Source organism: Labrus bergylta, chromosome 1 (genome assembly GCF_963930695.1).
Source record: "Labrus bergylta chromosome 1, fLabBer1.1, whole genome shotgun sequence".
Taxonomy (NCBI): Eukaryota; Metazoa; Chordata; class Actinopteri; order Labriformes; family Labridae; genus Labrus; species Labrus bergylta.
Genome location: NC_089195.1, coordinates 23409933 through 23425170, shown reverse-complemented (window position 1 = coordinate 23425170; position 15238 = coordinate 23409933). Strand labels below are relative to the sequence as shown.

Genomic DNA, 15238 nt, shown 5'->3' with positions numbered 1-15238 from the left:
ACAGGGGGACATGCCAAAACATCCGATACCACCAGACTCTTCTTTTCTTCCCAAGACTTCACAGGTTTAAAAAATAATAATAATCTACTTTCTAATTCAACCTGTGTCAGAATAACAATCTATTGTTTTGACTTCTCTATACACTAAATATTGAATAAAAAGACAGATTTTGGTCATCACGCGTGTCCTTAAACAGACTCGGCAAGCAGAGTGTTAAGGAAAAAGTCTGCAATGGGTTCTGTGTGACTGTATATCATGACCCTGTTCTGTGCACTCTGACCATGTGGCATACATACTCCTTATGCAGCATATCAGGAACGGCTCACCGTCCAAACACCTCCCTGACTGTCTTTCCGTCACACACACACACACACACACACAAAAAGACACAAGAGCTTCACCACTGTCACCCAGTTTCTACCTCTAATCCTCCCTGTCAACCTCTGCATTTTCCCAAGTTCAGTACTGGGTAAAAACAAAACAAAACAAAAAAAAAAAACAAGCGGTAAATCGGCAAACATTACAACTAAAAAGCACCATTTGTGTGTATTGTGTGAGGCGGGAATTACATTGTGTGCTACACTTGATTTAAAGCATCTGAAAGTGTGACAGGTGCATGAACTTGTTCTTTTTTAAACCATCTGAAATGAAAACTATGTGTCAGTAAAGTGAGCACAAGAGAAATCATCGAGCGCCCTTTTTAAAGCATGTCTGGCTCTGCTGAACAGCTGGCATGGTCTAACATTTAAGAAATGAAGAATATAGTGCCATAAGATAAATGTATCAAGTCTGTGGTTGACAAAAAAAAAAGAAAGATGAATCACTCTAATAGGCATCACATTTGCATATCAATATGACTAATTGAGCTGTTTGCTTACGAAAGGAATCAAGCAGAAACAATCAAGAGCAGGAAAATGTTCACTTTAAGATCATTCCTTTAATAATTATTGTCACTGCCCACTACCATCTAAAAGCAATCCTCTAGTGGACGGGGTGTGTTATCGCAGCTTTTCATTATCTGGACTGATAAAAGGCACAATACGAACATCCAAGACACGGTGGGTCAAATGTACAAAGGTAAACCAGCCTCTTGCCTACGATGCACTACACGTTTATTTCAAAGGGTTTCTGGTGTAGCACAATGTTGTTGTTTTGTTTTTTTTTTAAAGCAAAAGGAGCCATAACTATCGTTTCTCTTTTCTATCCGCGTTATTGATCGTAGTCTGTCTGCAATGAATGGCTGCAAAGGGAAGAGAGAGAGACAGAGAGAGAGAGAGGGGGGGGGGAAAAACCCTGAACTTCAGGTGACCGATCATGGCTCTGACACAGCCTTGCATGCAGACTGGGAGGGGTAGAAGAAGAAAAAATTACATTGAGCTTTGAGGGTTGGAAAAAAACCCCACACTTTTAAAAAAAAAAAGTCGACGACAAACAAGCGCGGACAGATCCAGTTCCGCGATGTGGAAGTCAAAGTGTGAGGCTTGAAAGTTGAGACCTTTAAAGCCGGGGAAATTAAGTTTAACCGAGCATTGCTAGATAGCGCTGTTGCTAAGTAGGAACACCAGGGTACGAGGGGGGAGCCAGACTCTGGCTTGTCTGATCCGACTGACCCTTCATTTTATTGCGGCCAGACTCCCAGATCCTCCCCTTTCTACCCCGAAAAGCGACCGAGCAGAGAGAGAGGCGAGCAGGTTTACGGAAAAAAAAAAACGCTCGGTCGTTCTTCCTCTCTCTCTCTCATACATACACACACACACACACACAACCGACACATATAACTGACCGCAACCTTTAACGGAATCGGACCTCTTTATCGATTATACTCTTTATTAAAGCCACGTATCGTTTATCCACTCACTGCCCGGGCTAACGTTACCCATCGCCAACAACATGGCTGCCTCGCTCGGACCTAAAAAAAAAAAAAAAAAAAAAGGGAGAAATAACCTACGCCGAGTCTTTTGTCTGTTTCACCTCTTTAACCCTAAACTACTGCGCAAAAACACACAACGGAGCCGTCAGTAAAAAAATTCAACATATCGAGAGAGCGACTTACGTGAAGGCAGGCGCTTGGGTTGCTCCTGCTTCCTCCTTGGCATTTTCCCCCGTTTTTAATCACATTCTCGTCCTTGTTTAGGGATAAGAAGAAAAAAGGTTTTTCCCATTGAGACTGGAGGCGCCCAGTGATGGCAGGGACTTGGTCGTGCACCTGGCTCCGCTCGGTTTAAAGTGTATTGTTGGAGGGGGGGAAATGGGAACACAGGCGGAGGAGGTGCCGCTGTTGTTGTTGCCGTGTCTTGACTATGGCTGCTCTCGGTGCAAGTGTGTCTCCGAGCCCCTAACTAACACTAATGCAGGGATCAAAGGGCAGCAACAGCAGAGCAGCCACACGCACGCTCACGCACGCACGCTCTCTCTCACACACACTCACACACACACACACATTCACACACTCACACACACACACACGCACACTCAAACGCGCTCTCTCTCACGAGCACGCACACATTCGAGGAGCTCGTCCCCGAGAGCAGCGTACGGACAAGGTGCCCCCGAGCTTTAAGGGTGTACAGCCAGACAGAATAATGTATTTATAAAAGAAGAAGGTTTATATTTCAGCAGAGACACATTTTTGATGAAGTGAGACAGCCGTAAAATGATTAATTTTAATTTGTAGATAAATGACATTTTCAGAGCCTGAGTGATGATAATACGAATGATGCGAACATGAATGGACATGTTAATTGCTATGAAATAGATAAATACAGGACAACTTGGAACACTTAAGTTAATTTTTTACACGACTCACAATTTTACGATGCAACAAAATCTTTATTGTTGGCTAATTGAAGAATAAGTTCAAATTTTCCATGAAAAGAAAGGAAAATTAATATCAATAGGCTGTATAACATTTTCTGGAGTTTTTTGTCACAGAATTTGTAAAAAGAAAAAAAAAAAGAAGGCTAAATAGGCTGTATATTAAATCTATACTGTTTTTTCCCCTAATAATTATTAGGCTTTTATTTTTATGCTCCTAATTATGCAAGTATGATATAATCCTTAGATATGGTCACAAAGGAAGACAAAGATTTTTCTTACATTTTTTTAATGAAATGTTTCTACAACTCCCCATATTATATAAACTTCATAGAAGTTGCATTTAGAAAATGGAATTTAGCCTTTTGATACAATATGGCATATTTACATGTTTATGTTCATTAATGTGTACTGTTCCTATTTTTGAATAAATGAACAGTTTTTAATTTGGTTTATTTCTGTTATCACTTCCTCCTACTACCATTTCCCACACACAGTCTTCATACATGTCAGGCTGCTAATTTAAAAAGTGCCTGCTGAGTTAAACCTAGAATTTGTCTATTTAAAGACCAGTAGAAAATGGTAGCCTACATTGTGTGAAAACCAGCATTACATCAGGTGGGGGCTTTAACAGGTGTCAATGTCAGAAAAACGTCCAACAACTATCCAACTCAATGTAGTCATCTCCTCATCAAAGTTGAGAGAGCAAAACTGGCCAGAGCTGAATCCTCCTCCCTCTCAGCTGGGTGTTGGGGCTTTTTCACAGCGCAGGCTGTCCCCCACTCCCTGCTGTTGGACTCCTCCAGGCTGCGTTCTGTTGGCCTGCCGCGTTCTTTCACACCTCGGCCGCGTGTGAGGAGATCTGTGTCTTCATCCCTCCATCCTTCTATCCTCCAGTCCTGCCATGCCTTCCACCCACCCCCAGCGGAGGCGCAGGAGGCTCGTTACCGTGGCAATTAGTGAAAAGCCCAAATTAGCCCTCTTGGCTGTCCACAGGTGACAAAGACACTTTGCATTTCTGCTAATTAGGAAACAGAACAACATGATTAAATGGGGCCTATCAGGAAGAGAGTGGACAAACATGTTCCACAAATAGAAAATCATTTTATGTTATTGCATCTCCTGTATGAAATGATGAAGACATCCCATTAGTTTTTTAATTCGTAAAGAGGATAGTGATGGGCTGTGATACTGAATATTACAATAGTTAGGCACAATAGGACAGTTTCAATAAAGGTGTGAATGTTTTTTTCTTACCTGCACCTGCAGATGGACAGTTTGTTGACAGGTTTGCTGCTGAATGTAAAAGGTTAGAGCTTGTTTTGTGTGTGTGTCTGTGTTTCTGCACTTGTTGTACATTTAGCACAAAATATGCAAATGCCAAGACCTCTACATGATGTCTAAAACTACCTCAGGGAAAAAATATTGTAAGCACTCAGAAAACTACTATAGCTCTTCTGGTAAATTTTCAACTTTTACTGAGAATTTTTCGATGAATATTTCAACTTATATATTTATGCAATCATATTCCAGAAAAGCTATAAGCTCTGAAAATGGAAAAAGCTACTTTAAGACCATACATTTACATTGTCTGGTTAAGATCAGTTACTATGAATATAAATAACACACAGTGCAAATATTTTTTCATTATTACACACAATTGTTGCTATGGGGCAGATTTGGTTTGTGAATGTAATAAAATTGCAAATAAATATCTTTGTTATTTGGGTTCCTAGATATCTGAGTCATTCTTAATTCTTGCGTTAGCATATGTTAAGCTCAGTCAGTGTTAGATCTTGCTCTGTGTACCCATTCTTTGTTTATTACACCACATTAGTGATAGATGATTGCAAGCTCCATGTAATATAAAAACCCAATTCACCAGGCTGTCTTATTACACACATAAATCAGTTTAGAAAGTTAAATCTTCTTCATCCAGTGCCATCACTAAATATTTCCATTCACAGAAAGCTTGATAATGTTTATCTTGGTGGTGTTTTTCTTCCCAGTTGAGTGGTTATTCACCATAGAGAGGTCACAGCCTGTTCTCTGACCCCGACAATGCCACGCAGCTGAGGTAATGCTGGCAACAGGACAGTCTGCTGATAGTATCCATGGCAACACTGACATGACCTCACTAAGGGTTGAACCTAAAGGTCATTCCTCATTGCTCTGGTTATATTAACGGCAACAGTTCTCAGATTTCCCAGCTGGAGCACACACTATAAACTGTGAACACACACCAATGCAATCAGGTTCTCACTGAATAGTCTGTAAATACTGACACAATAAGAGTGGCGCATTTGTGACTGCTGTGAAGCAAAGATGTGAATAATGCTGGAGGTCAATTACAATTGTTTTGTCTCTCTCCCCAATAACTGATGCGGGTTCCCTGCTTTGAAAACAGCTCATATTGTCAGTCGGCATTATTACTACTTATTAAAACGGTTCCCTGTAGTGGAACAACAGTTAGTGGAGGCTAAATGAGTTTCAGGTGCTGCAGTGGAGGATGGAGCAGACTGGAGCTAACTTGCTTATATGCCTTAGGGGTGAAAATTGAACATCCTCTTCCCTTTCTTTCTGTCTCCTTCTCTCCTTTTCTGTCCTCTCAGGGGTTGTCCTGTGTGGGCGAGGCTGGTTGGGCTAACGTTAGGCTTGGCCAGTCAGATGTTGCCCTGGGGTAAACAGAAACATCTGTCCCCTGCCCAGCCGTGACTGTCGCTGAGTGATAAATCCTGGGGTGGCTTGTGCCAGCACTGTCCGGCGCGCCACCTGTCCCCCCTCCTACACAATATCCCCAACCCAGCCCCTACACACACACACACACACACACACACACACACACACACACACACACACAAACACACCCATACACTTCACCCTATTTGCACTCGTCTGCCTTCATCCTGACAGTGTGACAGAAGCAGGTGGTTCACTCCTTCTTTGCCCTCTGGCCTTCTATGCTCTCGTCCTCGGTTGGCACATTTATGCAGGGAGCGAGGAGGGTTGTCGCCTCTAGCAAATACCAACGGAGAGGTCCCTGTTTCTAGGTATTCAGCGGTAGTCTTAGAAAACTCAAAAGCCTATAGTGGTCAATTCCTGTGTTGAGGTATATAATATGCAGATAAGCTATATTTTCACAAATGTCATAAAACTGTTAAGTGAAATTAAAAAAAAGCACACCAGAGAGTCCAGACTTAAACATTTGTGTTTCATGGTTTTTATTCCACAACCCCTCTAATCCTTTTGCAAATTTAAAAGTCAGAGAAAAGCAAGCTCACATACTTTATTTACTCACACTTTCTGTCCTCAGTTATGTCTTTTTCGCCTGCTACCACTTCCTCTCTTTGCTCTACTACTTTTATAGTGTGACAGAGGCAGGTGGCCAACTTCCTACCCTTTGACCTTCAACAGTTTCCCTTCAGTAAGGAGGCAGTGCAAACATACACACACACACGCACACACACACACACACACACACACACACACACACACACACACACACACACACACACACACACACACACACACACACACACACAAACACACGCACTTAGAGGAGGAGCCTAGGTTGCCCTGGGTGAACTGGGGCAGAGGTCTTGTGAAAGGGCCCTGGAGGGAAGTGAAGGTCCTTCAACTCAGGGACAGGAGTAGTTTTAACGGTGCCAAACTTGACAGGCTATATGATCGACCCTACAGTGCCAACAATCAGAAAGAAAGAGGGATGTTCAGTATATCATGCACCCAGTGAAACTAAAATATGTCTAATGGAATAAGTTAGCTGATTTGTGGCAAACTCACTCGAGTATAAAATAATGTGGCTTCTAATCTTTTCAAGCTCTTCCATTCTGTATCGTTGCTCATTTTTCACAGAGAGTCATAAAGCAAAAAGGACAGTAACAATGTTTGACACCTGCCCCTAAATCACTTTTTATTCCGGAGACTGGGTGAGCAAAAATAATTACAAAAAGTGCTACGAACAGCCATTCATTTGTCCACCTCTCTGCCCTTGGCTGCTTGACTATCTTTTTCTGTACAATATGTCTGAATTTATCTCACAAAAGGCCAGTGATAACTCCTTTTCACCATTTAAAATAACATCAGATGAAAGAGCACTTCAAAATTCAAATGTGTGTCCTTTTTTTGAGCCACACTTTAGGCTCGTGCACGCCTGTGTGCATGATTTGCATGTTTGTTTTATGCCCCTATGTGTGTGTAAGAGGACCCCCTTCTGATTAATGTCACTTCATATTGTAATGGAGCGTGCTGAATATGTTCTGATATCTGTAATGTGTCGGCAGTCTCAGCTTGATTTTATTGCCATGCGCTAATAGGATATTGCCACGATCACAATTTGGATTAACTTCCATATCACTGCTGTAAAAACCGAGTGAGATTTTGTATGTGTGTGCACACGATTTGACAGAGAAGAGGGGATGTCTATCAGGGTGGGCTGCTCTAGTCGATTAATTTCACATTCAGCACCTCCTTATTAATGTTTGTCGTCACAATAGTTTCCATTATGAACGCTTACAACTGCTGTTTTTTCTTTATTGATGCTGTGTTTTGGGAGGCAGCATCTTTGACCCTGTGTAAAAAAAAAAAGGCGGAATTTGCTACGGGATAAAACCAGCAAGTGCCTTCTTTTATAATTGGCTTGCCTCATGCCTGCACACACAAACACACACACTCACACATCCAGGTATTAAAAAAAAAAACAAGCAAAGAGGTCTGGCACGCTTTTGTGCAAACATTTTGTTGTCAGCAGGGAGCAGGGAACTCTATGCAGAGAAGGCTGCCCTTGCTCTGTGAGTCCTTTGTCTCCCTTCATCCCCAAGCTCCACCTCTCCCTCTGCAAGCCATCCAATGGGAGAGCCTTCAGGTATTGACCTTATCGGGTGGAGGTCAAAGCCAGGTCAGGGATCTGTTGCTAGGCTACCATCAGATAAGTGGCTGGGGTGTGCAGCAGTGGGTAGCTCTGTCATTCAGGGCTTGTCATGTAATCTTGTTCATTTGCAGACAATTGTCTGGACGTCAGAAAGGCTATCTGGCCCATACTGTTGTAATGAAACACATTAAAATATTAAAACCGGCCATGCTGAGCATTGGCAGCTCCTCTTGGCACAAGCTTTTTTTTTACAGTCATGCCAACTGTCATGCAGTAACATGAGCCTCTTAAATACGCTTGTGTGGTTGGCTGTGTTGTAATTTCGGGGGCTGTAGTATGTATGCTGTATTCTTCTTTTTTTTATTTTTGGTCTGGCTTAATTTTATGTTTTATGAAATACATATTTTTTATTATGATAAGAATACTTCCATTTGGTTCAACAATGATGGTCTTTTAATGAAGTGTACCTTATATATATTACCTTAATTAAATTATTATTTGTATAATAAAAGTTTCAATTTTAAAACGCTGCAATGAGTCGGAAGCAAATGCACTAAAACTAATGTTCAAGGAACAAAACCGAGAAATAAAAGTTTATTTCAGCAACATTTTTTCACATTTGATGAAAATCTCAACATCTTAAAAGAAAAGCAACGCTTACCTTATACCCATCTGTAGAAATCTATGTTTGTATTTTGTACAAATGTACTAAAAACATATAGTATATAATTCACATTTTGTATTAGATATATTTAGATTTATTGCTGACCTACAAGTCTCTAAGAAAATGTGTTAAAACAAATAAAAGGAATAGAATCTTTACATATAACTTCATTTCAGAGAACGATACTGATATTCAGCTGTAGGTTTAAATGTGTATTTTTTTCTACAGATAGTTCATGATGTAAATGGATGAATTCATTCATGACTTATGACTAATTTAGGGGTACAGGTGGGAAGGCATCTTGTTGTTTTCTAACCTACCACCTTTAAATAGAGTACAAAGAGAGCTACAGCAGTCTGTTTAAAGAGGAGAGGGAGGGGGAGAGAAAGAGGAAGGGAGGGGGGAGGGAGGGAGAAAAAGAGAGAGATAGTTGTTGCATCTTCACACAAACATGGTCTGTTCTCCCACTCTGCCATTCCACCACCTGGACCAAGCTATGTGGGAGACTGCGCCACACAGTGATGAACGACACCAAACAGGACAATTTCTGTTCACACCGCGGGTCATGTGGAGCAAGACGGCTTGACACAGCATCTGTGTCATATCACAGGTTCCTCTTCCACGACACCTGCATTTTGTCAATGTCACCCACTCAGCCAGTAAGGTTAAGCACCAGGACTGGGAGGAAGTTGGTCTTCGGAAGCCGTGCGAGGAGCAAGACCTCAGACAGTTAGACATAAAGAGACCTAGATAAGGCACGTGGCAATTTGTCCATGCCAGTCCTTGTACTGTACTGTAGCTCCAACATGGGCTCTCGTCTGTTAGATTGGCGCATTGTGAAAAGAGGTTCTCAGTGTCTGGGCGCTTGCCAGCTGACATTCCACGGAGACAAATTGAGAGAGAGGCTTCGGCAGATTTATCGGGCCATTGGCTCGCCTCAGGAATTCTCTTGTAACATGGCACTCCTGTGAAAGGGATAAAGAAATTAGTGTAAAACAGCCCCCCCGCACGCCCCCTTCTCCCACAGCACCCGTTTAGATATCACACACACTTCCTTATTTCATATAAACGTGGATGAACACAAGATGGATGGGTCTGAGCTTCTCATTTCTATGAATATTCACGAGGGTAGGCAAGAGAACGGTACTGTATTCTGGCTGTTGAGTCACAGGTCCTTAGTGGCAGAAAGCACTGCCGGTCAAATGACAGAGAGAGAGAAAGAAAGAGAGAGACATGGAGAGAGAGAGAGAGAGCGAGCGAGAGAGAGAGATATGCGTGTGTGTGGGATTTGAAAGAAACTGCTCCTGGCTGTCTTGGATATTTATGCCTTTCTAAAGCAATGAGGTGTTTGGAGAGTGAAGCCAGTTATGTTCTTAATGCTACAGTGAGAACAGGAAGCTTTCTTTTGCACTTACTCTGGCAGCCTATGGACTGTAAATGTGAGGACATGTCTTCACCTCTGACCTGTTGATTTACTGTATAAGGAAGCTTGATTGACTCGTCTTGTCCGGTCTTCAAATGTCTACACAACAAGATCATGCAGATAGTCTATATAGCCTTCTTTTAAAATATTCATTAAACCATACATCAAGAATAGGCATCATGAAATAATAAGGATTAATTATTAATTAGTAGTGTGAGCTGTTGGAAAATACGCTCCCCGGTTTTGCATACAATAGAGGCCCAATGCCATCCCCCATATCATCTGTCAGCATCTAGAGGTTATCTGCCAAGTTGATGAACAGAGAGATTGGCTATGAAACACAAGGTGTGACAGTATGGCAATATGTTATAGTATGCAGGCAGAGCTCATCAGGAAAGAGAGGACGAGCGGCTTTGTTCCAAATGTCACGATGCATATTTATGGGCGCACTGGAGTGGCTCCTTGTATAAGCACCATTCACCATCTATCAAGCCAAACCACTACAGTGTCTCTCTGACAACTTGCTAGGATAGTGTTGTGTGACAAAGTGATCAAACTGGGCGATCTGCTCATGGCTCGAGCCAATTTTTTCTTGTGAAATTGACAGTCATTTTGACAGTCAAGACAATAAGCCATGCTGGGTTTAACAAAGTGTAGTTATCAGTTAGTGTGGGCACAATTATTTTCACGAGTGGATGCTTCTAGGCAAAGTGATCCACAAAAGCTTGTCATATTGTTAAAAACGTGTATTTTAATGTTTATAAATTGCTCTATTTTCCTCCTCTCCGTGCTACAAAAAGGCAATGGATGTGAAGCTTTAAAATGCCTCCCCTCCCTGCCTCCGATTGAGATATTGGAGGGAAGTGAGAGAGGATAAGGTGACATGGGAGGATGTCAAACAGATAGACAGACAGACAGTCAGATACAAGCAGAGCCCTCAGCATAAGCTCCACTGAGCTCCCTTTCCCTAAGGAGGATCTCAGGAGAGTTGTGTGGTGCGCCTGGGCCATATAGCACAGGATGGGCAGTCTGACTGTCTGTCTGCTGTGCCGCTCCTTGGGGAAAGAACATGGCTCCAGGGCTGCAGCTGATTTGAGACGGGCCCAGGACTATACCCATGGGGATGCCAACCAGAGAGAATTGGTTCTCTGAAACTCTCTTTTTAGGCTTTTGTGACCAGTGGAGCTTGCTGTAGACAGAACAAGAAGAAGGCTTTCATCTTGACTGTGAGCAGCTCTGTGGATTTCCTCCAAATTACAGGGAGTGATTACATACCACCTCAAATGCCTTATGCCACCCCCTTCTCTCAGCATGTGGGCCCCCAAGCCCTGTTAACTGAAAGTGCTCACAACTGAGTCATTAAGTGGAAATTGAGCGATATGTCATTGCCATGGGAATGATAAGGGACAAAACCCAAAGAACGGGGAGACTTGTTGCACCTTGTGGGTCATTTTCAACTGCTTATAAGTTCCCATTATGTATTGTGCAGTTACAGACTAGTGAGGGATTCAAAGCTCTTATAGGATCTATATATTGGATGAATGTGAAGGTTTGATTACCAGTTACAATGAGCATTTCTGGAGGCATGGAAGACGTCACAAGAGATTTTGAACGAATCAGTCATTTAAAGCAACCCCCAGCGCAACAAAGGCAACAGATCCAAGCATCAAGCCATGTAGCTCAGGCCTCTTTTCGATAGAAGAAAGGTTTCCCATCATTTCCAAGCTATTACTTCCATACAGTTAGGGATTACATAGAAGCAAGAAGAGGCACAGTCTGTCTACCAATCTGTTTTTTATTTGAAAACTCCCCCAAGCTTTTCCATTATCTTCTCCATATCAAGCTTGACCCAAAGAGAAAACCTGGCTTCACAGGGGTCAATGCAGTCTAGACTTTCTCCTCGTCCTGAACAGCCCACCCCCACCCCTACTCTCCTGCATATTGCTTTAGGACACAAGAGTCCCCCCCCTCCCTCATTCCTACTCACCTCAAGCCTCCGCTGGTCCAGTCCCCTATTTCCCACCTACAATAGCATCTCCCGTCACCATAATCTTTCTATTTCACTGGCCCGCCCCTCGGGGTTAAAGGGCCTGGAGATGGAGAGGGGATTTGTCTCTCAATTGACAGCACTGCTGTTGTGCTTTCTGGCTGACCACTCATACACTGAACGGTTGAAGGAATTTGGAGGAAATGTCAGTCATTGTTTTGAAGACATCATGTTCTTAGATGGTTTTTCAAGTTTAACAAATTCAAACTCATACAACGCATTTGTAAAAGAACCAGGTCTTTAGATAAAGTTATAAATGATTAATAAGGATCATTATTATATATCATTTATTAATTAAAAACATTACATTAAGAACAACTACTGATGATACAGCATCACACACCAACAATGATACTACCACTACTATTAATATCACCACTGCTGCTGCCTTTACTTCTCCCTTAAAGTACTACCTCTCACACGTCTACTAATAAAAAGAGACATCTTGGTTATTACAGTGTTATAGTGCTCCTAACAGAAGCAATACAACTACATCAATTGTTTTTGGCCACATGGGGGAAGTTGTAACCTGTTTAAGGACTAGACTGACATCATCTTTGAAGTAAGCAATTGTATGTTGTTGATTGGCAAATAGTTGCATAAACATCCATCAGGTACTCCACACCTGATGATCATTAGTCCAATACTGGCTCTTGTTTTTGGTACCTACTAACTCCTGAGAGGAATTTACCTATGATTTGTAAAAGTAAGAACATTCGGCAACGCCTCCAAAAAACAACATCAACAACAAAACAAAAACAAAACAAAAAAACAGAGAAACTCTAAAGCTGACTATAATGATTTGCATAGCAAACAACTAATGCACGACAGAAAATACCTGAAGCAGCTGGACAGGACAAATCTGCAATATCACAAAATATTGATCTCATGCTGACATTAGAAACTCAGCTTTTCATTTTAAATGTAAATTGTTGACTGCCATATATCACATTCTACGAACTAGAAAACAAAGCCCACTCATCCTTCACGGCTATAAGAGTGATCTAATGCTAAAAAGGGTTGGCATTTCAGAGGTGTACTCCTACACACCCTCATTTTTAATAATGTAAAGGCTGCAGGATGTGAGGCCGATGTTCACATGTAATGCTAGTCAAATGGAATATATTGTTGACAATAATTCAAGACCCATTAACCCCCATTTAGCTGGGTTGTTTTTTTTTGCTATCACAGGTGAAATGTCTGCAGGTTACAAGCAAAAACTCCTTTGTCTCAGGGACCCAGAATACTTGATTTATTCACCATTGCTCACTTTAAACTAATTGTCTGAGTTGAAAATTAAACATCTACATTAAATGTCATTGAGGATGTAGCCTTGGCTGTAACTTTATTATTTATTAAAAAACGAATTTATGACCTTTAAAAATGGTCACATTATGATTACATTATTGCGCCTATTGTGTTAAGCAATGAAGTTATGGGTAGTCACATTTGGTGCATTCAGGGACAGGTCTGTACAATGAGCGTGCCACATTTCAAATAGCAAAACGCTACTTTCTATTACGACTAAGGCCATGCATTGTGATAACAAAGGACAAGTAAATGTAAGCGCACAGAGGTCATATTTGAAGGCAACAGAAATAAACTGTGAGTTTTTTTCTTTCCAAAAAGGAAGCAACGACGAAGGGAACAGGGGACGAGGGGAAAAAATATCTTCATTGAATATTCATTAACTGGTGCCTAGGTGTATACATGGCTCTTAACCACTCTTGTTTATGACTTAAGGACTTGTAGTACTGACCTTAGTTTAACACAGCAGCAGATACCAAATTAACCTCTAGCCTCCACAGGGCTAGCCATGCCCTGCTAACAAGCAACCTGTCTAGACACACAAGAAGTACTTTATGATTCCACCTCACAATCCCCCTCTCTCTCTCTCTTTGCGTCTCTCTCTCTCTCTCTCTCTCTCTCTCTCTCTCTCTCTCTCTCTTAACCTCTCTGTCTCTGTTAACACGTACTGGCACATATTCCCTCCCTCTCTCCTCTTCTATCTCTCACCTCTCCATTTCATCCCTATTTCCCCCCTACAACATTTTTCATGTACCTCCCAAGCTGTGCAGTGTTTGGGTCATGCACCCAGCAACCAGAGTTTTATCAGATGGTGGACTTTCTCTTATCCTTTACGACCTCGCCCAGCCAAAAGACAATATAATGATGAAAAGGTCTGACACCTCTGGAAGCTTCATTTCAATTACACTCATAGAAATGCAAACCTTTGTAAAGCTTTAATATATTTGCAAAAATATTATATATATTACAATGAGGTTTTCCTTTAAGAATATTACAAGGTGATAAACAAATAAACAGTTGTAACTAAATGATTTGGTTATCAGTCCCACACAATAACTTGTTGTTGCACAGTCTGCGGCCTTTTGTCACTACCCCTAAGTGATCTGTGTCAAACTATTCTATATTTATTTCTAGTTATTGTGGATTGTCAGTTTCATAGCTCTTGACTCCACTGTCATATATATTTATACCAGTATCTGATCAATCTAATTTAAAAGAACTAAAATGAGCAAAATATTCTACACATATGAAATCAATGGCCTCTGGTAATTGAACGTCAGTCATTTATTTGTTTCTTATATTTAATTTGTGGTGGGAAATTATGTCATTTATTTATATCTTTTTATTTCCCCGGTTAAAAGGGCCAATAAGGGTACTTTAATTGTTTTGTCAAAAATGTAAGACTTAGTGAAATAGGCTTTTTGGAATTCACCCAAAGAAAGTATTTCTTGTTTTAACTAACAAACAGCTCAGAAGCTAAGATACGAAATACAATTTATTATAGGATTGAGAAGGGACTCAAATCCTGACATCTCATGGTTAATTTTACCAAATATTTAGAACTGCATGACAAGTGACTAATTTGGTTATTCATTTGATTATTGTTTAATCAATAATACAATTGGTTTCTTATAATATACTAATCAGTAAATTGACGAATCATTGCATCTCTTACAGTATTCACTAAGATATGGAAATTTCTGTCCTTCATGTTCAAATCAAACATCAAGCCAGTAATGTACATCTGATGACCGAATGTCCATTTTCATCAAAACTGTTAAAGTTTGCACAGGTCACTGGAGGTATTGCTGTTAAACACACTTTAGAACAGAGAAACATAACTTTCCCAACAGTATATGTAGATCTGTGACATTCAGCATCCTGCAGGAAATACTTGCAGAAAAATGCTTCTAGTATCTATTCTTATTACTATTTTAAGACAAAATTGTAATAATAATCATAATAGTACGCCCTATATAAAAACCAATTCAGATTCAGATTCTGATAATAGGAAAAATGTTTACCATAAGGACCAGAATTTCAAATCTAGCTCTTATGATGTAATTATAACAAGATATTGTTAGGTAGCAATTT

At 40.9% G+C, this 15238-nt stretch overlaps 1 protein-coding gene across 6 annotated transcripts in view; it reads right to left on the bottom strand.

Moving 5' to 3' along the window:
- The window catches only part of znf827 (zinc finger protein 827), a 69050-nt gene extending 66581 nt beyond the window's left edge, over positions 1-2469 (bottom strand). For 4 of the 6 annotated variants that reach the window (XM_065956986.1, XM_065956996.1, XM_065957000.1 and 1 more), the window contains exon 1: positions 2054-2458. In XM_065956986.1, the coding sequence (XP_065813058.1) occupies positions 2054-2096 (43 nt within the window). In that variant the 5' untranslated portion in view covers positions 2097-2458. Of the gene's footprint in view, positions 1-2053 lie in introns of all 6 variants that reach the window. The other 2 variants (XM_065957001.1, XM_020628845.3) reach the window with 2 other exon arrangements.
- Between the last annotated feature and the right edge of the window lie 12769 nt (positions 2470-15238).